This window comes from Cherax quadricarinatus, chromosome 48, assembly GCF_038502225.1.
Source record: "Cherax quadricarinatus isolate ZL_2023a chromosome 48, ASM3850222v1, whole genome shotgun sequence".
NCBI classification, from domain to species: Eukaryota; Metazoa; Arthropoda; class Malacostraca; order Decapoda; family Parastacidae; genus Cherax; species Cherax quadricarinatus.
In genome coordinates this window covers 19,716,480-19,743,329 of record NC_091339.1, presented here as the reverse complement: position 1 = coordinate 19,743,329, position 26,850 = coordinate 19,716,480, and the positions used below count along the sequence as shown (strand labels likewise).

The window sequence follows — 26,850 nt, the reverse complement described above, 5'->3', positions numbered from 1 at the left end:
ATAGAAAGTCACAGTACCGTGGTTGGAACAATTCACCAAAAAACATTTAAGTGAGGAACCTTATGACCACGTTTCGGTCTGTCCTGGATCGTTGCTGAATCACAACTGGGGCGAGGAAAGTAGCAATGGCCATCTCTACTTTTCTCGCCTGTTGTAACTTGACACTTGCCAAGGGTGGACTGAAATGTCGTCATAATGCTCGTAAGTGCAGGTTTTTGGTGAATTGAGATTAATTTGGAGAAAAAATATGCCTTTAAAACTTAACTTTTTTTTATCGTTGCTCTTATGTTTGTATAAGGTAGTGTGTTTGTGTATTAGGTGGGAGCTGCGGCGTCCTGAAGACGGGTTATGGGGAATTAGATTCCCCAACGGATCTTGGAGCGGCATGTTGGGAATGGTGAAGAGAGGGTACGTGTTTCGCCTCAGCTTTGCTACCCCACTAGTTCTTGCTGGTCTCTCATACCAACACAGATATATACAATATACTTGCCATGCACAGGAGCAAGTATTGTAACTCATATAGCTAGTTATCAAGATGGAAAATTAACAAGTGTGGCGAATAGGATACAAATTTTGATACTCCTGTTGAATAATTCAGCAAACTTAAAAGGGGTGGACTGATATGCCAACGGAAGGCTTCACTCAGATGACCATCGTCAGGAAACACTTGCACTTTTTAACATTTTACGGACGAATATACCTAACTTAGCAGTCAGTGCGAAGATCTCGTGATTTTTACTATTAAATTGCATCTGTCCAGTCCTTTTTCATTTGTCTTTATACAATATTGATTGTTCTTGCTGGTCACGTCAAATTTGCATACACCTAGCCTTGATGCAGTCTTCACACGCCCAGCCTTCTTGAAGTCTTCACACACCTAGCCTTCTTGCAGTCTCCAGACACCTAGCCTTCTTGCAGTCTTCACACACCCAGTCTTATTGAAGTCTTCACACACCTAGCCTTCTTGTAGTCTCCACACACCTAGCCTTCTTGCAGTCTTCACACACCTAGCCTTCTTGTAGTCTCCACACACCTAGCCTTCTTGCAGTCTTCACACACCTAGCCTTCTTGCAGTCTTCACACACCTAGCCTTCTTGTAGTCTCCACACACCTAGCCTTCTTGCAGTCTTCACACACCTAGCCTTCTTGCAGTCTTCACACACCTAGCCTTCTTGCAGTCTTCGCACACCTAGCCTTCTTGCAGTCTTCACACACCTAGCCTTCTTGCAGTCTTCGCACACCTAGCCTTCTTGTAGTCTCCACACACCTAGCCTTCTTGCAGTCTTCACACACCTAGCCTTCTTGCAGTCTTCACACACCTAGCCTTCTTGCAGTCTTCACACACCTAGCCTTCTTGTAGACTCCACACACCTAGCCTTCTTGCAGTCTTCACACACCTAGCCTTCTTGCAGTCTTCGCACACCTAGCCTTCTTGTAGTCTTCACACACCTAGCCTTCTTGCAGTCTTCACACACCTAGCCTTCTTGCAGTCTTCATACACCTAGCCTTCTTGTAGTCTTCACACACCTAGCCTTCTTGCAGTCTTCACACACCTAGCCTTCTTGCAGTCTTCACACACCTAGCCTCCATGAACTACTCTTCAAATCTGCTTTTCAAAGGGGTGTCTTGGTGCTGTTGAAGGGCTCTTCATCCGAGGACTCGTAGTTATCCTCCCCTTTCATGGATCAAGCCTGATTACCTCCCATTTCCCAGGCGCTGTATGACCTATACTTTTGCGACACCTGAGCGTCTCCAAATCAATCGCATAAAGAAATACTCAAGTAGCCATTCTTCCCCTACCCGGGGGGCCAACGCCGGGTCACCATCTGGATAAAACCCAGGCCGGGACAAGACCGGTGAACCTACTACAGGTACAGTATAGCCATAGCAACTAGAGCATTACAGACCTTACCGGGATCCAAGTGGAGAACCTTGAATTAGTCATCGCAGTGGTTTACATAACCTTCTGGAAGCTGTGTCTAGAAAACAGCACGAAAGCTAGGAACATGTCGAAATGAATGCATCTGCGCGTGCAGATGTGACAAACTGAATAACGCATGTATGCAACATCAGAACATCACCAGGCAACTGATAAAATGAAATGATGGAACATTAAAATGGTATAAAATACCGACAAAATGAAATGATGCTCGCGGAGTGAAGAAACCAAACACCTACAAACGAAAATTACGCAGTTAACACGGAACAGAGACAAATTTCATCATCTCTGAAATATTAGCACCTGACAATAAATCGCTTCTACTATCAGCATGGGCCAGTAATCATATTGCAGTGCTTGTTCTTACTTGGTGACCTAGCCCCACTTGCTGCACATCACCATGTTCCCTTTATACATCATTTGTGTGCTTATATTGTTTGCATTGCTTGGTAAAGATCCTAGATAGCGAAATGTAGCCGTCATATGTGTGTCATTAGTTGCTCTTGTGCCATTTTATTTAATATTGTGGGTAATTTTACCAATATTTGTTAATCACTGTTTAAAGGAAGGTTTTTATACACCAAAAAGTGTATACTTATCAGTGTATAAAGTTGAAAGTTTACTGATATGTCAAGATAACATCCAACATTAATGAGCTTTGCGTAATCGATAGGCTTAAACGTAATAAAATAATTTCCTCCACAGTGAAGTAGATTTCGCCCTAGGCCCCTTCACTATCAACTGGGAACGGTACCACTACTGTTGTCAGTTTAGTCAACCCATCTTCATGGATTACACGAGTGTCTTCATCCGCAGGTCTGGGCTTCAGACAGACCTCTTTGCTTTCAGCCGACCCTTCCAGTGGCAGGTGCTGTTGGTAACACTATATATGTAGACCCTCTAAAACTTACAATCCTCACGGGTTATACGCTATTTTGTGAATAAAATAATAATGTTTGTAACTCAGACATTTCTGCCTATATAAGCTGTAAACCCCTACGGTTCGTTGTTTCCCAGTGAATATAAATAATAATTATCATAATTGCGAACAACTGTCTAAAATTATTTTTTTTATTTTAATCCCTTCAACAGAGGTGCTTTGAGACCAGTGAAGGGCTCTTGGTCCAAAAAAATCGAAGGTATGCTCCCTTTTCTTGGATTGAACCAGAGTGCTTCCCATTCCCCCAGGCACTGTATGACCCTTATGGGTTTATCGTTTCCCCATGAATATATTAATAATAATATAAACGGAGTATGGACTGGAACTCGGGTCTCCTTCAAGAGAGCTACCCTGCTATCCTCCCTTGTCTTGGATCAGATCTGACTGCCTTTAATTCCCCAGGCGCTGTATGAGCCCTACGGGTTTACTGCTTCTCTAATGAGTAATAATAATGGAACTCGGGTCAATCAGTTGGCACTGCCACACTTGTACTATTGCTGCATGATGGCTCCAGCCCTGATTAAGTAAGTGACAGTCCCACACCTGTACTTCTGTGACACGATGGAGCGATATTGAAAGGAGGTGAAAAGAGAACACATTCTTGACCCTAAATTACAATATCAATGTCATCATGGCGCTAGGGTGTAGGTGTGGGAATGACATTTTATATTAACTGGTTCAGTCCTGTTAGACAATTTATTAAATTCTTGAGAGTGTGACCTCTTAGTTTGCATTGACTTCACGTCTGTGTGAGTGCTTGTCTGCCTGCCGCTGTTTCACACTATTCAAAAGGGGAATACTCTAATGTTGGTGAGGGGCTCTTGATCTAGGAGACTGGAAATACCCTGTCCTTCTTTGAATCAAACCTGATTACTTTCCATTTCCCAAGGGTTAAGCGTTTCTCCGTAAATATACTAATAATCAGCAATGACTTTAGTCATGTTAAACAGCTTATTATGTGCGCGTGCAGGTATGGCTTGGACTGGTGGCTGCAGCCGTACTCACATGGATCGTCCTCTTTGTCTTCTTCTACCTCAGTCCATACGAACAGCAAACAGTAATAAACGAATATAATAAAAAAAGCGAGAAGTCACAAGCTAAGCAGAAGACCAGCACAGAGAAGTCCCCAACAATGTGGATTATTGGAACACTCTTCAATCAAGGTCAGTTATTATCTTAGTACTCTTGGTGAATGATAGGTGACATGTTGTGCACGAATGGTATATAATACCGACAAGATGAGAGTAAGACACATGTGCAACATCTGGGTATCTTTATTGTAGACGTTTCGCCATCCAGTGGCTTTATCAATACAAATTCTAGGACATAACTTGAAGACAGTAGAACTATGTACAGAAGATGAGGTAATCAGCACCTACTCCTAGGTTGAGGGACTGATTACCTCATCTTCTGTACATAGTTCTACTGTCTTCAAGTTATGTCCTAGAATTTGTATTGATAAAGCCACTGGATGGCGAAACGTCTACAATAAAGATACCCAGATGTTGCACATGTGTCTTACTCTCAGGTGACATGTTGCAATCAGTCGTTTGTTATATCTTAACACTTAGTGAATGATACGTGACATGTAACACTCAATTGTGACTGAGACGTGACATGTTATAAAATCTGTTAACTCTGTACTCTTGGTGACTGAAGCTTAACAAGTTGCCACCGCTCGTACTTTAGTAGTTAAATCAGAGCTCTAGTTTAATAATTTCTGAAATGCTTTTATTAGGGGGCAACTGAGAGCTTTATGTAGTTACTGAGTGCTTTGCGTGTCGATTCATCGTTGCTGTCCTCTCCTGAGCCGTCTAACAACCGAAGTAGCGATTGCTTAACAATAGCTTTCTCTACGCAGATAAGACTTTAAATTTCTTTTCCATGTAATATATAACTAATGTACGTCATAACAGCTCCAACAGAGAAATGACGCTATATGGCACTTTCTGTATTTCCTCTGAACTTAGGACTAGCAGATATCTCAAGTAATTTTAAGCTGACATCTTAGAGGTAAAACTATTCTTACTTCTTATGTATACATTACTTTCAGCTAGTACACTGGTGCAATTACTCGTATATTATTTACTTCCTACATGCAACCCATAGAGGTAACCCCTACAGGAAATCTCCTACAGGAAACTTCCTACAGGAAACCTCCTACAGGTAACTCCTACAGGTAACCCACGAAATCGTAATAACATGATTGCCAACAAACCACGGAACGGGTGGGGTTTGAACTCGCCGCCATGGGTTCAAATCCCACCGGTTCCGTGGTTTATTTTTACTGCAGGTGAGGCTTGGATGCCTGTGAGTGCCAGTAGACGAGTGATGACAGCAGTGTGGCTCTTCTTCTGTTTCATCTTCATTTCTGTCTTCTCCAGCACTCTCACAGCCATGCTCTCCATTCCCAAGGTCAGTGTTCTTATTCTCAAAATCAAATATCCCACATTATGTGGCTACCATGATCTACATGACACTGTAAGAATTTAAGAGCAGCATAAGAATAGAAGAGCACTATAGCAAGCCTACTGGCCCATGCAAAACAGGGACCAGGAGGCCTACTCACCCAGGAATTATCATGTTTACCTAGCGCCCATCATGAATGGTGTTCCTGCCATTTGCCATCATCTAGATTATTTTCCTAATGAGGTAACGAAGTCTGTCAGCCTAAGCTGGAATATTTCAGTAGGGGAATGAGGATAACCTCAAGAATTTCAGTCTGGGCTTCTAACAGGGCTGTAGTTACTTTTACGTGGTGACTACCCTTTGGGATGACGCTCTCTGAGATTGTGTGCTTGTCCAACGCCTATCGCAATTAGAGCCTAAAATTTATTGGAATTACTCAGTAAAGTTATCATATTGACACAAACCTACAACAGTGCTTGTTTGTTTGAGCATATATATATATATATATATATATATATATATATATATATATATATATATATATATATATATATATATATATAAGACGGAGAATAGGATAGCAGATGAACAAGGAGGCTTTAGGAAAGGTAGGGGGTGTGTGGACCAGGTGTTTACAGTGAAACATAGAAGTGAACAGTATTTAGATAAGGCTAAAGAGGTCTTTGTGGCATTTATGGATTTGGAAAAGGCGTATGACAGGGTGGATAGGGGGGCAATGTGGCAGATGTTGCAAGTGTATGGTGTAGGAGGTAGGTTACTGAAAGCAGTGAAGAGTTTTTACGAGGATAGTGAGGCTCAAGTTAGAGTATGTAGGAAAGAGGGAAATTATTTCCCAGTAAAAGTAGGCCTTAGACAAGGATGTGTGATGTCACCGTGGTTGTTTAATATATTTATAGATGGGGTTGTAAGAGAAGTAAATGCGAGGGTCTTGGCAAGAGGCGTGGAGTTAAAAGATAAAGAATCACACACAAAGTGGGAGTTGTCACAGCTGCTCTTTGCTGATGACACTGTGCTCTTGGGAGATTCTGAAGAGAAGTTGCAGAGATTGGTGGATGAATTTGGTAGGGTGTGCAAAAGAAGAAAATTAAAGGTGAATACAGGAAAGAGTAAGGTTATGAGGATAACAAAAAGATTAGGTGATGAAAGATTGAATATCAGATTGGAGGGAGAGAGTATGGAGGAGGTGAATGTATTCAGATATTTGGGAGTGGACGTGTCAGCGGATGGGTCTATGAAAGATGAGGTGAATCATAGAATTGATGAGGGGAAAAGAGTGAGTGGTGCACTTAGGAGTCTGTGGAGACAAAGAACTTTGTCCTTGGAGGCAAAGAGGGGAATGTATGAGAGTATAGTTTTACCAACGCTCTTATATGGGTGTGAAGCATGGGTGATGAATGTTGCAGCGAGGAGAAGGCTGGAGGCAGTGGAGATGTCATGTCTGAGGGCAATGTGTGGTGTGAATATAATGCAGAGAATTCGTAGTTTGGAAGTTAGGAGGAGGTGCGGGATTACCAAAACTGTTGTCCAGAGGGCTGAGGAAGGGTTGTTGAGGTGGTTTGGACATGTAGAGAGAATGGAGCGAAACAGAATGACTTCAAGAGTGTATCGGTCTGTAGTGGAAGGAAGGCGGGGTAGGGGTCGGCCTAGGAAAGGTTGGAGAGAGGGGGTAAAGGAGGTTTTGTGTGCGAGGGGCTTGGACTTCCAGCAGGCGTGCGTGAACGTGTTTGATAGGAGTGAATGGAGACAAATGTTTTTTAATACTTGACGTGCTGTTGGAGTGTGAGCAAAGTAACATTTATGAAGGGGTTCAGGGAAACCGGCAGGCCAGACTTGAGTTTTGGAGATGGGAAGTACAGTGCCTGCACTCTGAAGGAGGGGTGTTAATGTTGCAGTTTAAAAACTGTAGTGTAAAGCACCCTTCTGGCAAGACAGTGATGGAGTGAATGATGGTGAAAGTTTTTCTTTTTCGGGCCACCCTGCCTTGGTGGGAATCGGCCAGTGTGATAATAAAAAAATAATATATATATATATATATATATATATATATATATATATATATATATATATATATATATATATATATATATATATCTATATATATATATATGTCGTGCCGAATACGTAAAACTTGCTATTTTGGCTTAATAACGCTCTTCTTGTTGAATAAGGCAAGAGAAAATTTGCGTATGCAGTAATTTGGCAAAAATCACTCTGAACCTAACGAAAAAAAAATATTTCATTGTGTTTGTTTATTATTAAATTATATTGTAAACTTATCTAAAATATATTTAGTTTGATTAGGCTAAATTAAATTGCGCTTGTTATAATACAGTTAGGTAAGTTTTCTAAGACTCTTTTGATACAAAATTATTAATTTTTACATTAACATAAATGAAAAAAATATATATTTAAACGTATAAGAGAAATTTTTTAGAAAGGACTTAATTTTAAATGAGTTCTTACTAAATGACCAATTTTACCTATTCAGCACGACACACACGAGCGAGTGTGTTTTTGTGTGGGGAAGGGGCGTTGCTTATCAGAACACTTGTATGCAAGAGAATAAATAGGCAAGATGTGGCAAGAGAGGGGTGGCTGTTTGTTAGGCAACAGGTCGTCTATTAATTTCTATTTGGTATACTTCCATTTGGTGTAATCTAAGGTTTTAAGTGATGGGAGGCTGCTGAATGTCAACGGAAAATCTATTAAATTACTTACACTACGTAGATATTCAGGGAATATGTAACATTTTCAAAGTAGTCATAATGGTAATCAGAAATGGAGTAGATGTGTATATTAAATGGAGATTTGAGAGAAAGATTTAATGGAGGTAAATGAAGCAGGTATAAAAACCCTTTTGTTCAGGCTGACTTCCCTTCAGGGAGGTTGCCTTCATGCTAGTGAAGAGGTGCACATATATGGTACACAATACTGACAAGAGGAAGAATTAGACACATGTGCAACGTCTATGTATCTTTGGTGTAGACGTTTCGCCATTCAGTGGCTTTACCAAATTCAAGGACATAATTAGAAGACAGTAGAACTATATACAAAAGGTGAGGTAAATAATCAGTTGAAGAGTACTGTATTTGTGAAGAGTCTAACACAGACATGAAGATTGGTTCCCACCAACAGTATGAAGGACTTGGCCAGTCAGAGGCGGGTATCATGGACTGTCGAGTCTGGTTCCTCATTTTTCCAGATAATCAGTATAATTAATGTATTCCCTGCCCTGCATAATGTATATAAGCGCCAATCCTCATCCCTGTGCTTCAAACTCTTCACGACTACGGTGCTCTTCACCAATTTCGAGACTGAGGGACTGATTATCTCATTTATCGTATATAGTTCAACTGTCTTACAATTATGTCAGTGAATTTATATTGATAAAGCCACTGGATGGCGAAACGTCTACAATAAAGAAACCCAGATGTAGCACATGTGTTTAATTCTTCATCTAGTGAATAGGTCTTAATCCAGAGAATCGAAGGTATCTTTCCCCTCCTTTTATCAAATCTGATTATTACCTCCCAGTCCCCAGTTGCTGTCTGATCCTTACAACTTTATCTATTCCCCATGAATATTATAATAATGATCTCAGGTTGCTGTGCCCATCGACAGCATGAAGGACTTGGTCAGTCAGAGGAGGGTGCCATGGACTATCGAGTCTGGTTCCTCATTCTTCCAAATAGTCAGTGTAAGTAATGTCTCCTCTGTCCTTTGTACTGGTCATGTTGGCAATGTTATACTCACCAAATTGCAATAATTAATTTGTGATTGCGGGGGTCGAAATCTCGGCTTCTACCCTCCCTTCTCCACTACTCACTAATAGTCACACTATTTTTAAACTCATGGGCAGTGTCAAACTCTTGTTCATACTTTTGCACGTTTTTCTGCTAAATTCCTTACATTTGCTGCGGAAACTTAATACATGCATTATTTAAACCCTTTCAGGAATCGTACAGATATCTTGGTCTAAGTCAGTATAAAATATGAGCTTTGTATATCTCAAATAGGTATATAGAATATTATATTTTTTCAGTTCTAAATACAATTTCCTCATGTGCTGCAATACTTATGTGTACCACTGAAGCTGAATAATGAGTTAGGTGACGTACTAAGAGCTTAATGTTTAAGAAACTGTATCCTCTATTCGTGGATGTCCCCAGCAAGCCACAGAAGGGCTCTACAAAGCCTTATGGACGGGCCACTCACATACCATCACAGACTGCTACACCTTCAGGAACGACATTCTCGCTGGAAAGTACGCATCCATCTGTGACAAAATGACGATGAAGAAGGTGGGATATAATTAATGTTAAAAACATATAGTTCCTAATACTAATATACTATGTAAGACTTTAAAATTTAATGAGGTGGCAAGGTTGTCCCAGTTCGCCAGCGGTTACTTAATAACGGGTACAGAGCACTGATTTGTCAGCGGTTGCTTAATAACTGATACCCAGCACAGGTACGCTGGTGGTTGCTTAATTACTGATACCTAGCACAGGTATGTCAGCGGTTGCACAACTAATGAGTCAGGTCTTGACTTTCCCAGGGGATCGACATCATTGCGCCTGGTGCTCTAGGATAGCCCAGGGTCCTAGATGTAATAAGGCTCATATCTAGAATTATCAATATTATTTTTATATTCGTTGGGAAGCATTAAACCCGTAAGTCATACAGCGGAAAGGGGGGTTAATGACCTGGAGAATGGGAGGCAATCAGGTTTAACCTAATGAAGGATAGTCTCCAGTTCTTTGGATCAAGAGCACACCCTTTTAAAGCCTTGGGAGTGTTAGAGAAACATTAGTGAATGCCTTTACGACCAAAGTTAATGGTGTGTAAGTTACCTGGAGAGAGTTCCGGGGGTCAACGCCCCCGCGGCCCGGTCTGTGACCAGGCCTCCTGGTGGATCAGAGCCTGATCAACCAGGCTGTTACTGCTGGCTGCACGCAAACCAATGTACGAGCCACAGCCCGGCTGATCAGGAACCGACTTTAGGTGCTCGTCCAGTGCCAGCTTGAAGACTGCCAGGGGTCTGTTGGTAATCCCCCTTATGTATGCTGGGAGGCAGTTGAACAGTCTCGGGCCCCTGACACTTATTGTATGGTCTCTTAACGTGCTAGTGACACCCCTGCTTTTCATTGGGGGGATGTTGCATCGTCTGCCAAGTCTTTTGCTTTCGTAGTGAGTGATTTTCGTGTGCAAGTTCGGTACTAGTCCCTCTAGGATTTTCCAGGTGTATATAATCATGTATCTCTCCCGCCTGCGTTCCAGGGAATACAGGTTCAGGAACCTCAAGTGCTCCCAGTAATTGAGGTGTTTTATCTCCGTTATGCGCGCCGTGAAGGTTCTCTGTACATTTTCTAGGTCAGCAATTTCACCTGCCTTGAAAGGTGCTGTTAGTGTGCAGCAATATTCCAGCCTAGATAGAGCAAGTGACCTGAAGAGTGTCATCATGGGCTTGGCATCCCTAGTTTTGAAGGTTCTCATTATCCATCCTGTCATTTTTCTAACAGATGCGATTGATACAATGTTATGGTCCTTGAAGGTGAGATCCTCCGACATGATCACTCCCAGGTCTTTGACGTTGGTGTTACGCTCTATTTTGTGGCCAGAATTTGTTTTGTACTCTGATGAAGATTTAATTTCCTCGTGTTTACCATATCTGAGTAATTGAAATTTCTCATCGTTGAACTTCATATTGTTTTCTGCAGCCCACTGAAAGATTTGGTTGATGTCCGCCTGGAGCCTTGCAGTGTCTGCAATGGAAGACACTGTCATGCAGATTCGGGTGTCATCTGCAAAGGAAGACACGGTGCTGTGGCTGACATCCTTGTCTATGTCAGATATGAGGATGAGGAACAAGATGGGAGCGAGTACTGTGCCTTGTGGAACAGAGCTTTTCACCGTGGCTGCCTCGGACTTTACTCTGTTGACTACTACTCTTTGTGTTCTGTTAGTGAGGAAATTATAGATCCATCGACCGACTTTTCCTGTTATTCCTTTAGCACGCATTTTGTGCGCTATTACGCCATGGTCACACTTGTCGAAGGCTTTTGCAAAGTCTGTATATATTACATCTGCATTCTTTTTGTCTTCTAGTGCATCAAGGACCTTGTCGTAGTGATCCAATAGTTGAGACAGACAGGAGCGACCTGTTCTAAACCCATGTTGCCCTGGGTTGTGTAACTGATGGGTTTCTAGATGGGTGGTGATCTTGCTTCTTAGGACCCTTTCAAAGATTTTTATGATATGGGATGTTAGTGCTATCGGTCTGTAGTTCTTTGCTGTTGCTTTACTGCCCCCTTTGTGGAGTGGGGCTATGTCTGTTGTTTTTAGTAACTGTGGGACGACCCCCATGTCCATGCTCCCTCTCCATAGGATGGTAAAGGCTCGTGATAGGGGCTTCTTGCAGTTCTTGATGAACACGGAGTTCCATGAGTCTGGCCCTGGGGCAGAGTGCATGGGCATGTCATTTATCGCCTGTTCGAAGTCATTTGGCATCAGAATAACATCAGATAGGCTTGTGTTAGCCAAATTCTGTGGCTCTCTCATAAAAAATTAATTTTGATCTTCGACTCTCAGTCTGGTTAGTGGCTTGCTAAAAACTGAGTCATATTGGACTTGAGTAGCTCACTCATTTCCTTGCTGTCATCTGTGTAGGACCCATCTTGTTTAAGTAAGGGCCCAATACTGGACGTTGTTCTCGACTTTGATTTGGCATAGGAGAAGAAATACTTTGGGTTTCTTTCGATATCATTTATGGCTTTTAGTTCTTCCCGCGATTCCTGACTCCTATAAGATTCCTTTAGCTTAAGTTCGATATTTGCTATTTCTCTGACCAGTGTCTCCCTACGCATTTCAGATATATTGACCTCTTTTAGCCGCTCTGTTATTCTTTTCCGTCGCCTGTAAAGGGAGTGCCTGTCTCTTTCTATTTTACATCTACTCCTCCTTTTTCTTAGAGGAATAAGCCTTGTGCATACATCGAGTGCCACCGAGTTAATCTGTTCTAGGCATAAGTTGGGGTCTGTGTTGCTTAGTATATCTTCCCAGCTTATATCGGTTAGGACTTGGTTTACTTGGTCCCACTTTATGTTTTTGTTATTGAAGTTGAATTTGGTGAATGCTCCCTCGTGACTAATTTCATTATGTCGGTCTGGGGCTCCGCGCATACATGTCTGAACCTCAATTATGTTGTGATCTGAGTATATTGTTTTTGATATGGTAACATTTCTTATCAGATCATCATTGTTAGTGAAGATGAGGTCTAGTGTATTCTCCAGTCTAGTAGGCTCTATTATTTGCTGGTTTAAATTGAATTTTGTGCAGAGATTAAAAGCTCGTGTGAGTGTGAGTTTTCATCAGAGCTGCCTCCTGGTGTTATTTCTGCAACAATATTATTTGCTATATTCCTCCATTTTAGGTGCCTTAAGTTGAAATCCCCCAGGAGCAAGATGTTGGGTGCAGGAGCTGGAAGATTTTCCAGACAGTAGTCAATTTTTAACAGCTGTTCCTGGAATTGCTGGGATGTTGCATCCGGAGGCTTGTAGACTACCACAATGACTAGGTTTTGGTTCTCGATCTTTACTGCTAAAACTTCCACTACATCATTTGTGGCATTAAGCAGTTCTGTGCAAACAAGTGACTCTGCAATGTACAGGCCAACCCCCCCTTCCCTTTTGCCTGTTCACTGTGTCACATCTGTATAGGTTGTAACCTGGGATCCATATTTCGTTATCCAAGTGATCCTTTATGTGGGTCTCAGTGAAAGCCGCGAACATTGCCTTTGCCTCTGCAAGCAGTCCACGGATGAAAGGTATTTTGTTGTTTGTTGCTGGCTTTAGACCCTGTATATTTGCAAAGAAGAATGTCATCGGACTGGTGGTATTGTTGGTACTGGGGGGGGGGGATTTTTTCCCGGCATTAGTATCTGTATCTGTTGGTTTGGAGTGGAGGCCATCGACTGTGGTTCCACTTCAGGAATGACTGGATTTGGCGTACAATTTCTGCCATTTCCTGCCAGTTTTTTTTTCCTTCCTGGCACTAAAAAACCTCTCCCTCTTGAGTGGCTGTGGCTACCCAGGTTTTCCCATGGCCTGGATGTTTTGTATCTTTTTGTCCCCTTTAGATGGTGTGCCTGGCAATTTAAGTTATAGCACAGTCTTTCCTGTACTGAAGAGGTACACATTTCAGGGTGAAAAAGCTTACAGGAAGGGAGTTTGCATTTTCCTGTTGTCATATGGGCACGGCATTTTCTAGGGTGGTCATAGTTGCACGTCCCATCTGTTTTTCCAGATTTCCCATGTCTACAGATACCAAGTGCATAGTATGTGCACAGGCTTGGTTTCCATTTGCCTTGGGTTTCTGTGACTGTATTCCCTGTTGGTGCATGTTTACCTGTCTTATTCCTATCCTCCCTAGCACCAACAATGGAGCTCCCACCAGTTGCTTTTGGTAATATATCCTCACTATTGCTAGTGGAGTCCTCTTGTTTGCTATTTCTTGTGGTATTTCTAATTTGCAATATTGGTTTTATCTTATCTTTGACTACACTTGTTTCTCCACTACGGCTCCTGTCCCCTATGAGGTCATTTATATGCATTCCATCCTGCGTATAATTCCCGACTACCTGGACAAAATCTCCAGCTTCACCATTACTGTCTCCCAGGACAGCACCTCCAGCTTCACCATTACTGTCTCCCAGGACAGCACCTCCAGCTTCACCATTACTGTCTCCCAGGACAGCACTATCAGCCCCACATTTACTGACTACCAGGACATCACCACCAGCCTTACAGTTTCTGACTACATGGCCAGTATCAAGGGTAGTACCATTCAGCCCAGACTTTTTATGTTCCCATCTGTTGTAGAAAGCTTCCAGGTTGTCTATGAAAGCAGCTTTGGTGTTATCCTCTTTTAATACCCTTGTGATTTTAGTCCACAGATTTATCTCATTTGGGCATACCCAAAAACACTTCCCTGTTTTAATACTGCTTGTAGCTAGTTCTTGGATATCTGCACAAGGGGCGTGACACCAATTTCCACAAAAATGACAATTTATCCATGTGGAAGCCCGTTTGTTTGATTGATTGCAGACTACACAGAGCTTCATAATGATTTGAATGGTTGATTTACTGTAATTCTACTAGCAACCTCTTGAATACTCTATTAATAACTTCCTTAAATGAAGCTCTAGCTATTTGTATTTCTATTTCTAACTGTACTTGTATATTGGACAGCTTACCGTGTACGTTCCTGATTTATATTTATTGTTTGTGTTTGATAAGGGCGCCTACAACCCCATCCGTTTACAGTCTGCTTTATTATCCAACGAATCCGTTTGAAACCGGTCAAGGGTTCGGACCAGTCGAGGGTTCGGACCAGTCGAGTAGGTAAATATATCCTAAAGGATACCATATATACACCGAAAGATGTATATATGGTATATCCGTCAACGCTTAATAACCTACACCTGTATTCCCTGGAACGCAGGAGGGAACGATACATGATTATATACACCTGGAAAATCCTAGAGGGACTAGTACCGAACTTGCACACGAAAATCACTCACTACGAAAGCAAAAGACTTGGCAGACGATGCACCATCCCCCCAATGAAAAGCAGGGGTGTCACTAGCACGTTAAGAGACCATACAATAAGTGTCAGGGGCCCGAGACTGTTCAACTGCCTCCCAGCACACATAAGGGGGATTACCAACAGACCCCTGGCAGTCTTCAAGCTGGCACTGGACAAGCACCTAAAGTCAGTTCCGGATCAGCCGGGCTGTGGCTCGTACGTTGGTTTGCGTGCAGCCAGCAGCAACAGCCTGGTTGATCAGGCTCTGATCCACCAGGAGGCCTGGTCTCAGACCGGGCCGCGGGGGCGTTGACCCCCGGAACTCTCTCCAGGTAAACTCCAGGTACACAGGTTTAATGTTTTTTTTTTACGTAACTATAGTATTAATACTTTTAAGGGCGTATATTTTAAGATTCTCATCTCTCTCTCTCTCTCTCTCTCTCTCTCTCTCTCTCTATATATATATATATATATATATATATATATATATATATATATATATATATATATATATATATATATATATATATATATATATATATTAAAAGCAGGTGGGGATATAGTTTTGGAGTGGTTGGTGCAATTATTTAATAAATGTATGGAAGAGGGTAAGGTACCTAGGGATTGGCAGAGAGCATGCATAGTTCCTTTGTATAAAGGCAAAGGGGATAAAAGAGAGTGCAAAAATTAGAGGGGGATAAGTCTGTTGAGTATACCTGGCAAAGTGTATGGTAGGGTTATTATTGAAAGAATTAAGAGTAAGACGGAGAATAGGATAGCAGATGAGCAAGGAGGCTTTAGGAAAGGTAGGGGGTGTGTGGACCAGGTGTTTACAGTGAAACATATAAGTGAACAGTATTTAGATAAGGGTAAAGAGGTCTTTGTGGCATTTATGGATTTGGAAAAGGTGTATGACAGGCTGGATAGGGGGGCAATGTGGCAGATGTTGCAGGTGTATGGTGTAGGAGGTAGGTTACTGAAAGCAGTGAAGAGTTTTTACGAGGATAGTGAGGCTCAAGTTAGAGTATGTAGGAAAGAGGGAAATTATTTCCCAGTAAAAGTAGGCCTTAGACAAGGATGTGTGATGTCACCGTGGTTGTTTAATATATTTATAGATGGGGTTGTAAGAGAAGTAAATGCGAGGGCCTTGGCAAGAGGCGTGGAGTTAAAAGATAAAGAATCACACATAAAGTGGGAGTTGTCACAGTTGCTCTTTGCTGATGACACTGTGCTCTTGGGAGATTCTGAAGAGAAGTTGCAGAGATTGGTGGATGAATTTGGTAGGGTGTGCAAAAGAAGAAAATTGAAAGTGAATACAGGAAAGAGTAAGGTTATGAGGATAACAAAAAGATTAGGTGATGAAAGACTGGATATCAGATTGGAGGGAGAGAGTATGGAGGAGGTGAATATATTCAGATATTTGGGAGTGGACGTGTCAGTGGATGGGTCTATGAAAGATGAGGTGAATCATAGAATTGATGAGGGGAAAAGGGTGAGTGGTGCACTTAGGAGTCTGTGGAGACAAAGAACTTTGTCCTTGGAGGCAAAGAGGGGAATGTATGAGAGTATAGTTTTACCAACGCTCTTATATGGGTGTGAAGCATGGGTGATGAATGTTGCAGCGAGGAGAAGGCTGGAGGCAGTGGAGATGTCATGTCTGAGGGCAATGTGTGGTGTGAATATAATGCAGAGAATTCGCAGTTTGGAAGTTAGGAGGAGGTGGAGGATTACCAAAACTGAAGTCCAGAGGGCTGAGGAAGGGTTGTTGAGGTGGTTTGGACATGTGGAGAGAATGGAGCGAAACAGAATAACTTCAAGAGTGTATCAGTCTGTAGTGGAAGGAAGGTGGGGTAGGGGTCGGCCTAGGAAAGGTTGGAGGGAGGGGGTAAAGGGGGTTTTGTGTGCGAGGGGCTTGGACTTCCAGCAGGCATGCGTGAGCGTGTTTGATAGGAGTGAATGGAGACGAATGGTTTTTAATACTTGACGTGCTGTTGGAGTGTGAGCAAAGTAACATTTATGAAGGGGTTCAGGGAAAACGGCAGGCCGGACTTGAGTCCTGGAGATGGGAAGTACAGTGCCTGCACTCTGAAGGAGGGGTGTTAATGTTGCAGTTTAAAAACTGTAGTGTAAAGCACCCTTCTGGTAAGACAGTGATGGAGTGAATGATGGTGAAAGTTTTTCTTTTTCGGGCCACCCTGCCTTGGTGGGAATCGGCCAGTGTGATAATAAAATATATATATATATATATATATATATATATATATATATATATATATATATATATATATATATATATATATATATATATATATATATATATATATATATATTTTTTTTATTATCACACCGGCCGATTCCCACCAAGGCAGGGTGGCCCGAAAAAGAAAAACTTTCACCATCATTCACTCCATCACTGTCTTGCCAGAAGGGTGCTTTACACTACAGTTTTTAAACTGCAACATTAACACCCCTCCTTCAGAGTGCAGGCACTGTACTTCCCATCTCCCGGACTCAAGTCCGGCCTGCCGGTTTCCCTGAATCCCTTCATATATATATATATATATATATATATATATATATATATATATATATTATATATATATATATATATATATATATATATATATATATATACAGTGTTCCCCCGCTTTTCGTAGTTCCCGGCAATCGTAAAATTCGCCAATCATAGAGGCATTTTCGTATAAACATGGACTTGCTTTTCATAGGTTGACTCGGGAGTCGTAGTTCGTCTGGGATGCGTACCCACGGCTTGAGCCAGGGCGGCAGCCAGTCTGGCATTGTTTACCAGTGAGCGAAGGTCCCCTCACGTGCTCCAGTGAAATATTTCATAATATTCCATTTATTTTAGTGCTTGCAAGTACTAAATAAGCTACCATGGCTCCAAAGAAAGCTCCTAGTGCCAAGCCTGTGGTAAAGAAGATGAGAAATACGATTGAATTTAAGAAAACCATCATTGAACAATATGAAAGTGGTACAAGCGTGGCCGAACTGTCCAGGATGTATAGGAAACCCTACACAACCTTATGTTCCATAGTGGCCAAGAAAAAGGAAATAAAGGATGCTGTTGTTGCAAAGGGAGTAACTATGCTGACAAAAATGAGATCACCAGTACTGGAAGAGGTTGAGAAGTTATTATTGGTGTGGATAAATGAGAAACAATTAGCATGAGATACTCTTATGACTTCGTTTATTTGTGAAAAGGCTAGGCAGTTGCATGAAGATTTGGTAAAGAAATTGCCAGCAAATAGTGGTGAAGTGAGTGAATTTAAGGCCAGCAAAGGCTGGTTTGAGAGATTTAAGAATCGTGCTGGCATACACAGTGTGGTAAGGCATGGTGAGGCTGCCAGTTCGGACCACAAGGCGGCTGAAAAATATGTGCATGAATTCCAGGAGTACATAGAGGCTGAAGGACTGAAACCTGAACAAGTGTTCAATTGTGACGAAACAGGCCTCTTTTGGAAGAAAATGCCAAAGAGGACCTTCATTACACAAGAGGAAAAGGCAATGCCAGGACACAAGCCTATGAAAGACAGGCTGACGCTAATGTTCTGTGCTAATGCTAGTGGGGATTTCAAAGTGAAGCCATTACTAGTGTACCATTCTGAAAATCCCAAAGTGTTCAGGAAAAACAATGTTATGAAGAGTAAATTGTGTGTGTTTTGGAAATCTAATAGTAAGGCATGGGTCACGAGGGAAATTTTCGTCGAGTGGTTCAATGAAGTGTTTGGCCCTAGTGTGAAGGAGTATCTCCTGGAAAAGAAATTGGATCTCAAGTGCCTGCTAGTAATGGACAATGCACCTGCTCATCCTCCAAACTTGGATGACCTAATTTTCGAGGAGTTTGGGTTCATCACAGTAAAGTTCTTGCCCCCGAATACCACTCCTCTCCTCCAACCCATGGACCAACAGGTTATTGCAAACTTTAAAAAACTCTACACAAAAGCAATGTTTCACAGGTGCTTGACTGTGACCACAGACACTCACTTGACCCTAAGGGAATTTTGGAGAGAACACTTCAGCATCCTCCACTGCATAACCCTTATAGGTATGGCTTGGGAGGGAGTGACTACCAGGACTTTGAACTCTGCCTGGAGAAAATTGTGGCCAGATTGTGTCGACAAGAGGGATTTTGAAGAATTTGGGACTGACCCTAATGAGCCTATGTCTGTTGTAAAATCAATTGTGGCACTGGGGAGTTCCATGGGGTTGGATGTGAGTTTGGAGGATGTGGAAGAATTGGTGGGAGACCATAATGAAGAGCTCACCACTGAGGAGCTGCAAGAGCTTCAGCAGGAAGAGCAACACATCGCAGCTCAGAATCTTGCTGCAGAGGAGGAGGAAGAGAGATGGAAGAAGGTGCCTTCTTCAGAAATTAAAGAGATTTTTACTATGTGGGGTAAGATGGAAAGCTTTATGGAGAAACGTCACCCTAACAAGGTTGTTGCAAGCCAGGTTGGCAACATGTACAGTGACAAAGTCTTGGGCCATTTTAGGGAAGTGTTAAAGAGACGCCAGAAACAGAGCTCTCTCCACAGTTATTTTGTGAGACAGGACTCCAGTGACTCTCAAGGTGGTCCTAGTGGCATTAAGAAACAGAGAAGAGAAGCAACCCCAGAAAAGCAAATGGTACCTGAGGTGTTGATTGAAGGGGATTCCCCTTCCAAACTATAAACAATCCACTCTCTCTCCTCCTCCAGTCTCCCATACACTAAGAAGAATCTCCAATAAAGGTAAGTGTTATGCTGCCGTGTTTAATTCCTATTTAAGGGATAAAGTGTCCTTGGCATGTATCATACATGTATCATACATCCTTAATTAACGACTTGTGTAGTCGATAACTTTTAAACCTAATAACCCAACTAATATTAATAACAGTTTAATCCTCATTCCTGGGATCAAAGTATAATTGACGTCCGTGTACATATATGTGAGTGCTGGGTAAGTTACCCTCGTGCAGCCGACAGGTCTTCAACTTAACTAATTGGGGATATCCAGCATATAATTTTACCTATAATAAAAATAGGTACTGGAAACGGTGAGGAAGGAACCTTCCGGGGAAGGAAAGTGAGAAAATGATCCGATTAAATTCAAGATGAGAATGTCAGATATATCTCTGATTATAATGCTCACCGAATACGTAGCAATTATACCGAATAATATTGGCACGTTGTAAGCAACGGTCGTAGTGTAAAATTATGCAGGATTTGCTGTAGTTACGTAATGGTAATTTGTAAAGGTAATGATACCTGAATGTTACAATAGTCAAGGATGAGTTAATACCGCCAGTGAAGATATCAAGGATGAGTCTCCATTGATGATATCAAGGATGATTCTCCAATGATGATATCAAAAAATGAGTCTCCAGTGATGATATCAAAGATGAGTCTCCAGTGATGATATCAATCAACCTCATGACTGATTTATTGAAAATACAAAGAGTCATGTTTTGAGCGTGTGATTTTTGAGCGTGGGCTTTTGGCATGTACACTCAACCGCTGTATTTCTTTTGTACAACTATGTATCTGTGTATCATGTCCAAATAATAATAAATAAATAAATAATAAATAAATAAATCATCTACAGCGAGAACTTTGTTATAACCACAGCTGTACACCGTCTCATTGTTACTCGTCATAGAATTATTGTGTTAACCTCAGCTGTACAGCATCTCCACTCAAGGGCGGTTCCTTGATGCTGTTGAGAACCTCTTGATCTAGGGAATTGGATCTGTGCTCCGGTTCCCTGAATTGAGCCTGAATACCCTCTATCCCTCCACATGCGCTGTATAATCCTATGGGTTTAGCGCTCCTCCATGATTATAATAATAATAATGTCCAGCATCTGAGTGATGCCCCTGACAGAAATATTTTCTTCGTATAGTTTTACAGTTTGTCATTGCCACTTGTGCCTCAAAAACTGTCTTCACCTCGGCTACAGATCAGGCTTTTAAGTAATGTTTGAGTCTAAGTGCTGTTTGTGACGCAGGTGATGTCCGAGGACTTCAGTGCTACAGGCGAGTGTAACTACTACATGGCAAGGGAAGATTTCAAGTCAATGCCCTTGGCTCTCGCCTTCCAGCACCAGCATCCTCTCTACTCCAGGGCCAATCAGAAGTAGGTCACTACGTATCCAGTATCCATATGTGCAACATCTGGGTATTTTTATTTGTAGACATTGCACATGTACCTAATTCTTCATCTTGTCGGTACTGTATACCATTCATGCGCAACAGTATCCATAAATGTACAGTAGCTCAGTGGTGAAAACGTTCCTTTTACTACTGAAACACTCTAGGCTGTTTTCCAGGCAGGGCGATACATATAGCTGAATTTCCCTATACCTGCTGTCCTTGTTCACCTGACAGTAAATAGATACCTGTTAGGGGAGGAGTGGAATTCTGTGGGGTGATATAGTGTAGCTATGACCAGGTTTTGAATGGAACTCACGTAGTATAAAACCTCTTAGAAAAAATACATCTGAAAAAGTTAGCGAGATCTTAAGAAATTAATTGTTTATTACTAAAAGATCAATTTAACTAGAATTTTAATAAGATACATTTTTAGATTATTTTCTTTTCTTTATAAAAATCATAGACTAATTAAATCCGAGTTAGAAACTAAAATAGTTAATACTATGTTCCAAACCTTCGATTAGTATAATAGTATTTAAAGGAGTGGATCATTAAGCCAGCGGAAGGCTTGTGAGATGACAGGCCTTCCGCTCCTTCCTGGACCCGCGTCAGGAAACACTTGTCTTGTGTCGTGACCAGTCTTACCTAAGCTAACCTTCGACGAGTTACGTTAAAAAAATTACTTGCAGAGTTTTAGAGTTTGTGAACAAGGGTCTGGTGGAGCGGTGGATCTCGGAGCAGCTGCCCAACAGTACAGCTTGCCTTGGTGCTCTAGGCTCCAACAAAGTTAGTAACAGGCGCCCACTTGCAGGCAGTGACTACTACGGTCTCTTCATCGTGTATGCTATCTGTGAGTTGTCTTTGCAGTCAGAGTTATCCTTGCAATATGTTTATTATCATTGCAATCCGTGACTTATGCTTGCAGTCTGAGTTATCCTTGCAATTTGTGAATTATCCTTGCAATTTGTAAGCCCCTAGCTATATCTGTAAGTATAAAACTACCAGTGAAAATAGGAAAGACACTTGAGCAGTTTCATGTGTTTACACACATATCTTCAGAAGATATGTGTGTAAGCGCATGAAGCGCTCAGGTGTTTTTCCTATTTTCACTGGTATTTTTATAAATTTGCAATAACGCGTTTATTGTGATTTTTTTCTATATCTGTAGGTATGTCTCGTTTATACACTGAGTTTACTTTAATATCTACTTTAGGTTTTTATTTAATTTTGTTTAAGACTTCAATATAAATAATACATACATATTAACATCCATTGTGTTTTGGCTTAAACAAACACTAATTAAAGCCAATCGAACTGAGCAATGCAGCTTAGCCACACTCGCTTGCAACACAGCTAAACAACGATACATAATGAAGAGAAATGTAGTACACACATAAAACAATGTATACACATTGTGGTTAAAAGGCCAAGAATCTTCCAACGCTGATTCACAAGTACCACGTTGTAACACTGGCTAAATGTCAGTGTTGGAACTTATTCCTACTCATTGCCACCCTTGAAAACTCTTGTCATCATACAGTGCCTAGTACACAAACCAAACACATCATCCTTAAACACCCACGTCGTATTAACATAGATCCTTTGTTCATCAGAATGAAATGTCACGTAAAATGTATGTGTGTATGATGGTAGGTAAGTAGATTCGCCGGTATAATCGCCCGGCCCGGGCCTTTTCCAAGAGGTGGCCCGGCCTTGGCTCCCTTTCGTGGGAATGTCTCAGACTAATGTCTGCCATGGGATGTGTGTGTGTGGGTTGTATAACCTCATACCGACAGGTAGAAATATGAAGAAACAATATTCCAAAAAAGATTTTATTAGGACATTCCGCTAAAAGCATCCTTAATAAAGCTCTACCCTGAGCAACATTATCCCGGTGATAAAGAGGCAAAAATTCTGTATAATACGATTCTTTCTTGGCAAAGTTTCGGAAACTTCATTTCGGTCCCTTGTTAAAATATAGGAATTAATTGTAAATATAGTGTCAAGAGATTGTTTCGATATACGTCAGAGCGATCACTGAAGCTGGTGAAGAACTTGATGGTATATCTCCATGACACGTTATTAGTAACATAATGATTTCAACTGAGCGTTTTCAGTTCATTTTATTTATATTTATTAAAGTTAATCAATGGGAAGCGCTAACCCGGAGGATCAAATAGCACCTAGGGAATGCGAAGTATTCAAGTTTGATCCAAAGGATGGGAAGATAAGTCTAATTCCCTTGATCAAGAGCCCCTCACCGGGAAAAGGTTGAGAACTTTCCAGGAGAAAATCCACGGAGAGTAAATGGATCCGAAATCCATTTATTGCATTGTGGGGTGATTTAACTGTCACTGTAGGAAACAAATTTTTGGAGTCAACTGCTGACGAAAAAATTAAGATGAGTTTCCAGTTTGTAACCTCATTTGCTTCCTTTGGCATCAATGTGAAAGGAGAATATTCGGAGATTAAAAAAAATTCTCTAAATTGTTTTCCCATTCCTCTCGACATACCTCCGTGAGACCGCTTTCTTAACCATGAATATCATTAAGACAAAGAACAGGAACAGTATGGATATTTGATCTCCCTGTCCTTAGTCGAGCCATGGCCTGATAAGCTGTTATATTTTAAATAAGCAGGCTCACCTTTCGCATTAGTAAGGGTTAGATGTTATAATATTCTTACTTGGAGTATACCTGGAGAGGGTTTCGGGGGTCATTGCCCCCGCGGCCCGGTCTGAGACCAGTCCTTGTGGTGGATCAGGGTCTGATCAACCAGGTTGTTATTGCTGGCCGCACGTAAACCGACGTAAGAACCACAGCCCAGCTAAATAAATAAAAAAAATATTTTTCGTAATTGAATATATCTTGTTTTAATATTTTCAATAAAAATATATAATTTCCCTATTCATCTTGCTACCTCAATCAACCCACTCACTAAACCCACGCGGACTGTCATATACATTCAATAGATGGCGTGATCTAAGTCAACAGACTCATGATGTTTGTTTATCGACTGCACCAAAATAGTCAGTTGAATGTTAGTAGTAGTAGAGGGCGCTGACAGCCATAGCAAGTGGTGGTAACCAGAAGTAGAACCACTAATACACAGCTCTAAATAGAGGTAGTTCGAGAGAGCCTTCTGCCTTTCTATCCTTGACTTATATATGTAGATAATATACGATAGTCCTTAACCCAGGATAGAAGCAGATACCTTCTGTCCCCGTTCACCTAAAAGCACCTAGGTATCTATGGGTGTTAGTCGACTGGTGGGGTTCTCATCCTAGGAGAGAGAATTATAGGGCCCTAATGAAAATAATGCAGATCTAGATGACATCCTGACTTTATTTAGTAATTCTGGGTGACAAATCTTCCGAGTTAATTATCAGAACAATGTCTTCTTCTTCTAGGTATAGTGTTGTGTGTGGTGGTACTGAGTGCCGAAGTGACTATTGCCAATTTTGGGAGGGGTCGCTCATCCAGTGAGCGCCTACTACAGACCGCTACAACTGACGTCTCACCCGACGTAGACGACATGCAGTTTCGATAATGGGCGTTCATTCATATGCACGAACGTCCTGGATGTTATACCGAGGTCCTTCACCGGCATCGTGACAAATTTACTCAATCCTTTCAGTGATGTTCTGATTATTTAGTCGATCCCATCGGTGGCACCATGGAAAGAATATTCATTTCGTTTGCTGCCGTTCTCACGTGTTAATCACTTCACCGACATCCTGAATGGTACGTTCATCCTTTTCGCTGACGTCCTGACTGGAGCGTTCAGTCCTGTATTGCCATCCATACTAGTGCATTCACAGGAAGAATTATTTCTTGTGAGCTATACAAATAAGTTAGTTATATAAATTATTTATACATTACATTTTATTGTCTTTTATTTTTAATTATTATAATACAGATATAATTTCATTCAATTGAAGGCTGAGAATAAAGCCACTAATTATGCAATGCATTTAGGGCAAACTAAAAATCTGGACTTAGTGTATAATTTAAGCCAGTACAAGTTGAGTAATTCATTACGATCGCAAGTACAATGAGACAGGTTGCAAATGACGAATTGGTCAATTGCAAATACATTACATTGAATTTGTACCAGTTTAATGACCTGTATTTTATGGAGTGGTTGAACTGAGGTTATGCAATCAAAGCATGAGAATTTACAGACAATTAATGGGTAAAATTTTATATGAGATTTAAAAGTTTTTTTTTTTTTTTACAATACCGATAAAGATATTGGCAGATGGAGAACTTTTGGCATTATCAGGCAGTTTCAAAATTTGAGGGCCTTGTATTTGCATGGAGTTTTTGAACGAGTTGAGTCACACATGGAATATCAGAGAGATACTTGTTATTGCATTGTGTCCATGTGTTGTGTTGCAGCTCTCCAGATATAAGCTCTGGTTAATGTTTAAATTGAGTGTCCTGTAGGCATAGTGGGGACAGTAAAAAGTGTGAATATTTTGTACGTTAAGCAAATTTGAACCATTGAAAATGAGGGTGTGTGTTGCCTCGATCCTGAATGACTAATGATTCTGAAAGCTGATTTTTGCTGAGTTGTAACAGGTTTAAGGCTATTAGTTCTTGTTCCCCATGCACAAATATCGTGAGAGGAATGGATAAATTAGAGAGTAGCACAAAGTGAGTAGGGATGTTTGGGGAACACAGTAGCATATTTTTGAGAAAATGTCCATTGTTTTGGACATTTTTTTTAGAAATGTCCTAGAGGTATGTGTTAAATTTTACTTTGCTGTCTTGGTGTATTCCCAAGAATTTACTTTCGTCCTGCCTGTCGAGTCCAGACAAGTCATTGTTTTTACTTCGAGATGTTTTTGAGATAGTTGGCAGTGCAATATTTGTAGTCATGATCTGCAATTAATTGATTATTGTAAAGATCGAAGAAGAGGTTCAACTCTGGATCAGTGTTAATATTCATAAGTACATAATAATGTACAGTAATGTAATAACTTAGTATATAAATAAAAGTTGAGAATAAAGTCACAATACTGTGACTGGAATAATACACAGATAACCTGCATAAAGGAGAATGATGCTTATGACGACGTTTCGGTCCGAAACGTCGTCCTATGTGCGGGTTATTTGTGTAAAAGCATAATTAACATTGAACCAAATTAATGAATCTACAATGTAAGCTTAGTTGACTAATACACTGGGTTTGCAAATAATTGTTAAAAAAAAATAAAAATATACCAAACGTGATGTGGTAATGGAAATATAAACACATGCAGTATAATGTGTTCCTTTATTGACAACGTTTCGCCCACACAGTGGACTTTATCAAGTCACAAACAGATCTGTTTGTGAGGTAAGACACATATGCAACAGTTAGACAACTTTATTCCGAAACGTTTCGCCTACACAGTAGGCTTCTTCAGTCGAATACAGAAAGTAGGCAGGAACAGTAGAGATGTGAAGACGATGTAATCAGTCCATCACCCTTAAAGTCGTAGAATTTGAGGTTGTCAGTCCCTCGGCCTGGAGAAGTTCAGTTCCATAGTCAGGAACTAGTTCCTGACTATGGAACTGAACTTCTCCAGGCCGAGGGACTGACAACCTCAAATTCTACGACTTTAAGGGTGATGGACTGATTACATCGTCTTCACATCTCTACTGTTCCTGCCTACTTTCTGTATTCGACTGAAGAAGCCTACTGTGTAGGCGAAACGTTTCGGAATAAAGTTGTCTAACTGTTGCATATGTGTCTTACCTAACAACCTGTCGGTATTGTATACCATTTTGATGTTCATCAGATCTGTTTGTGACTTGA

General features: G+C 41.1%; 1 protein-coding gene across 1 annotated transcript; it reads left to right on the top strand.

Annotated features, from left to right (window-relative positions):
• Positions 1-4,390: 4,390 nt before the first annotated feature.
• LOC128696020 (ionotropic receptor 93a-like) lies at positions 4,391-26,593 on the top strand. The gene is made up of 6 exons (XM_070094945.1): positions 4,391-5,294; positions 8,911-9,006; positions 9,479-9,610; positions 20,901-21,028; positions 21,735-21,895; positions 24,455-26,593. The coding sequence occupies exons 1-6, from the start codon at positions 5,082-5,084 to the stop codon at positions 24,592-24,594; spliced, it is 870 nt and encodes a 289-aa protein (XP_069951046.1). The 5' UTR covers positions 4,391-5,081; the 3' UTR covers positions 24,595-26,593.
• The last annotated feature ends 257 nt before the right edge of the window (positions 26,594-26,850 follow it).

Bases quoted from the DNA above. Each gene is read 5' to 3' on its own strand.
- LOC128696020 (XM_070094945.1), top strand. From the start codon at position 5,082: ATGATTGCCAACAAACCACGGAACGGGTGGGGTTTGAACTCGCCGCCA. The intron at 5,295-8,910 runs GTCAGTGTTCTT...TAATGATCTCAG, and splicing joins CCATGCTCTCCATTCCCAAG to GTTGCTGTGCCCATCGACAG. The intron at 21,029-21,734 runs GTAGGTCACTAC...AATTACTTGCAG, and splicing joins TACTCCAGGGCCAATCAGAA to AGTTTTAGAGTTTGTGAACA.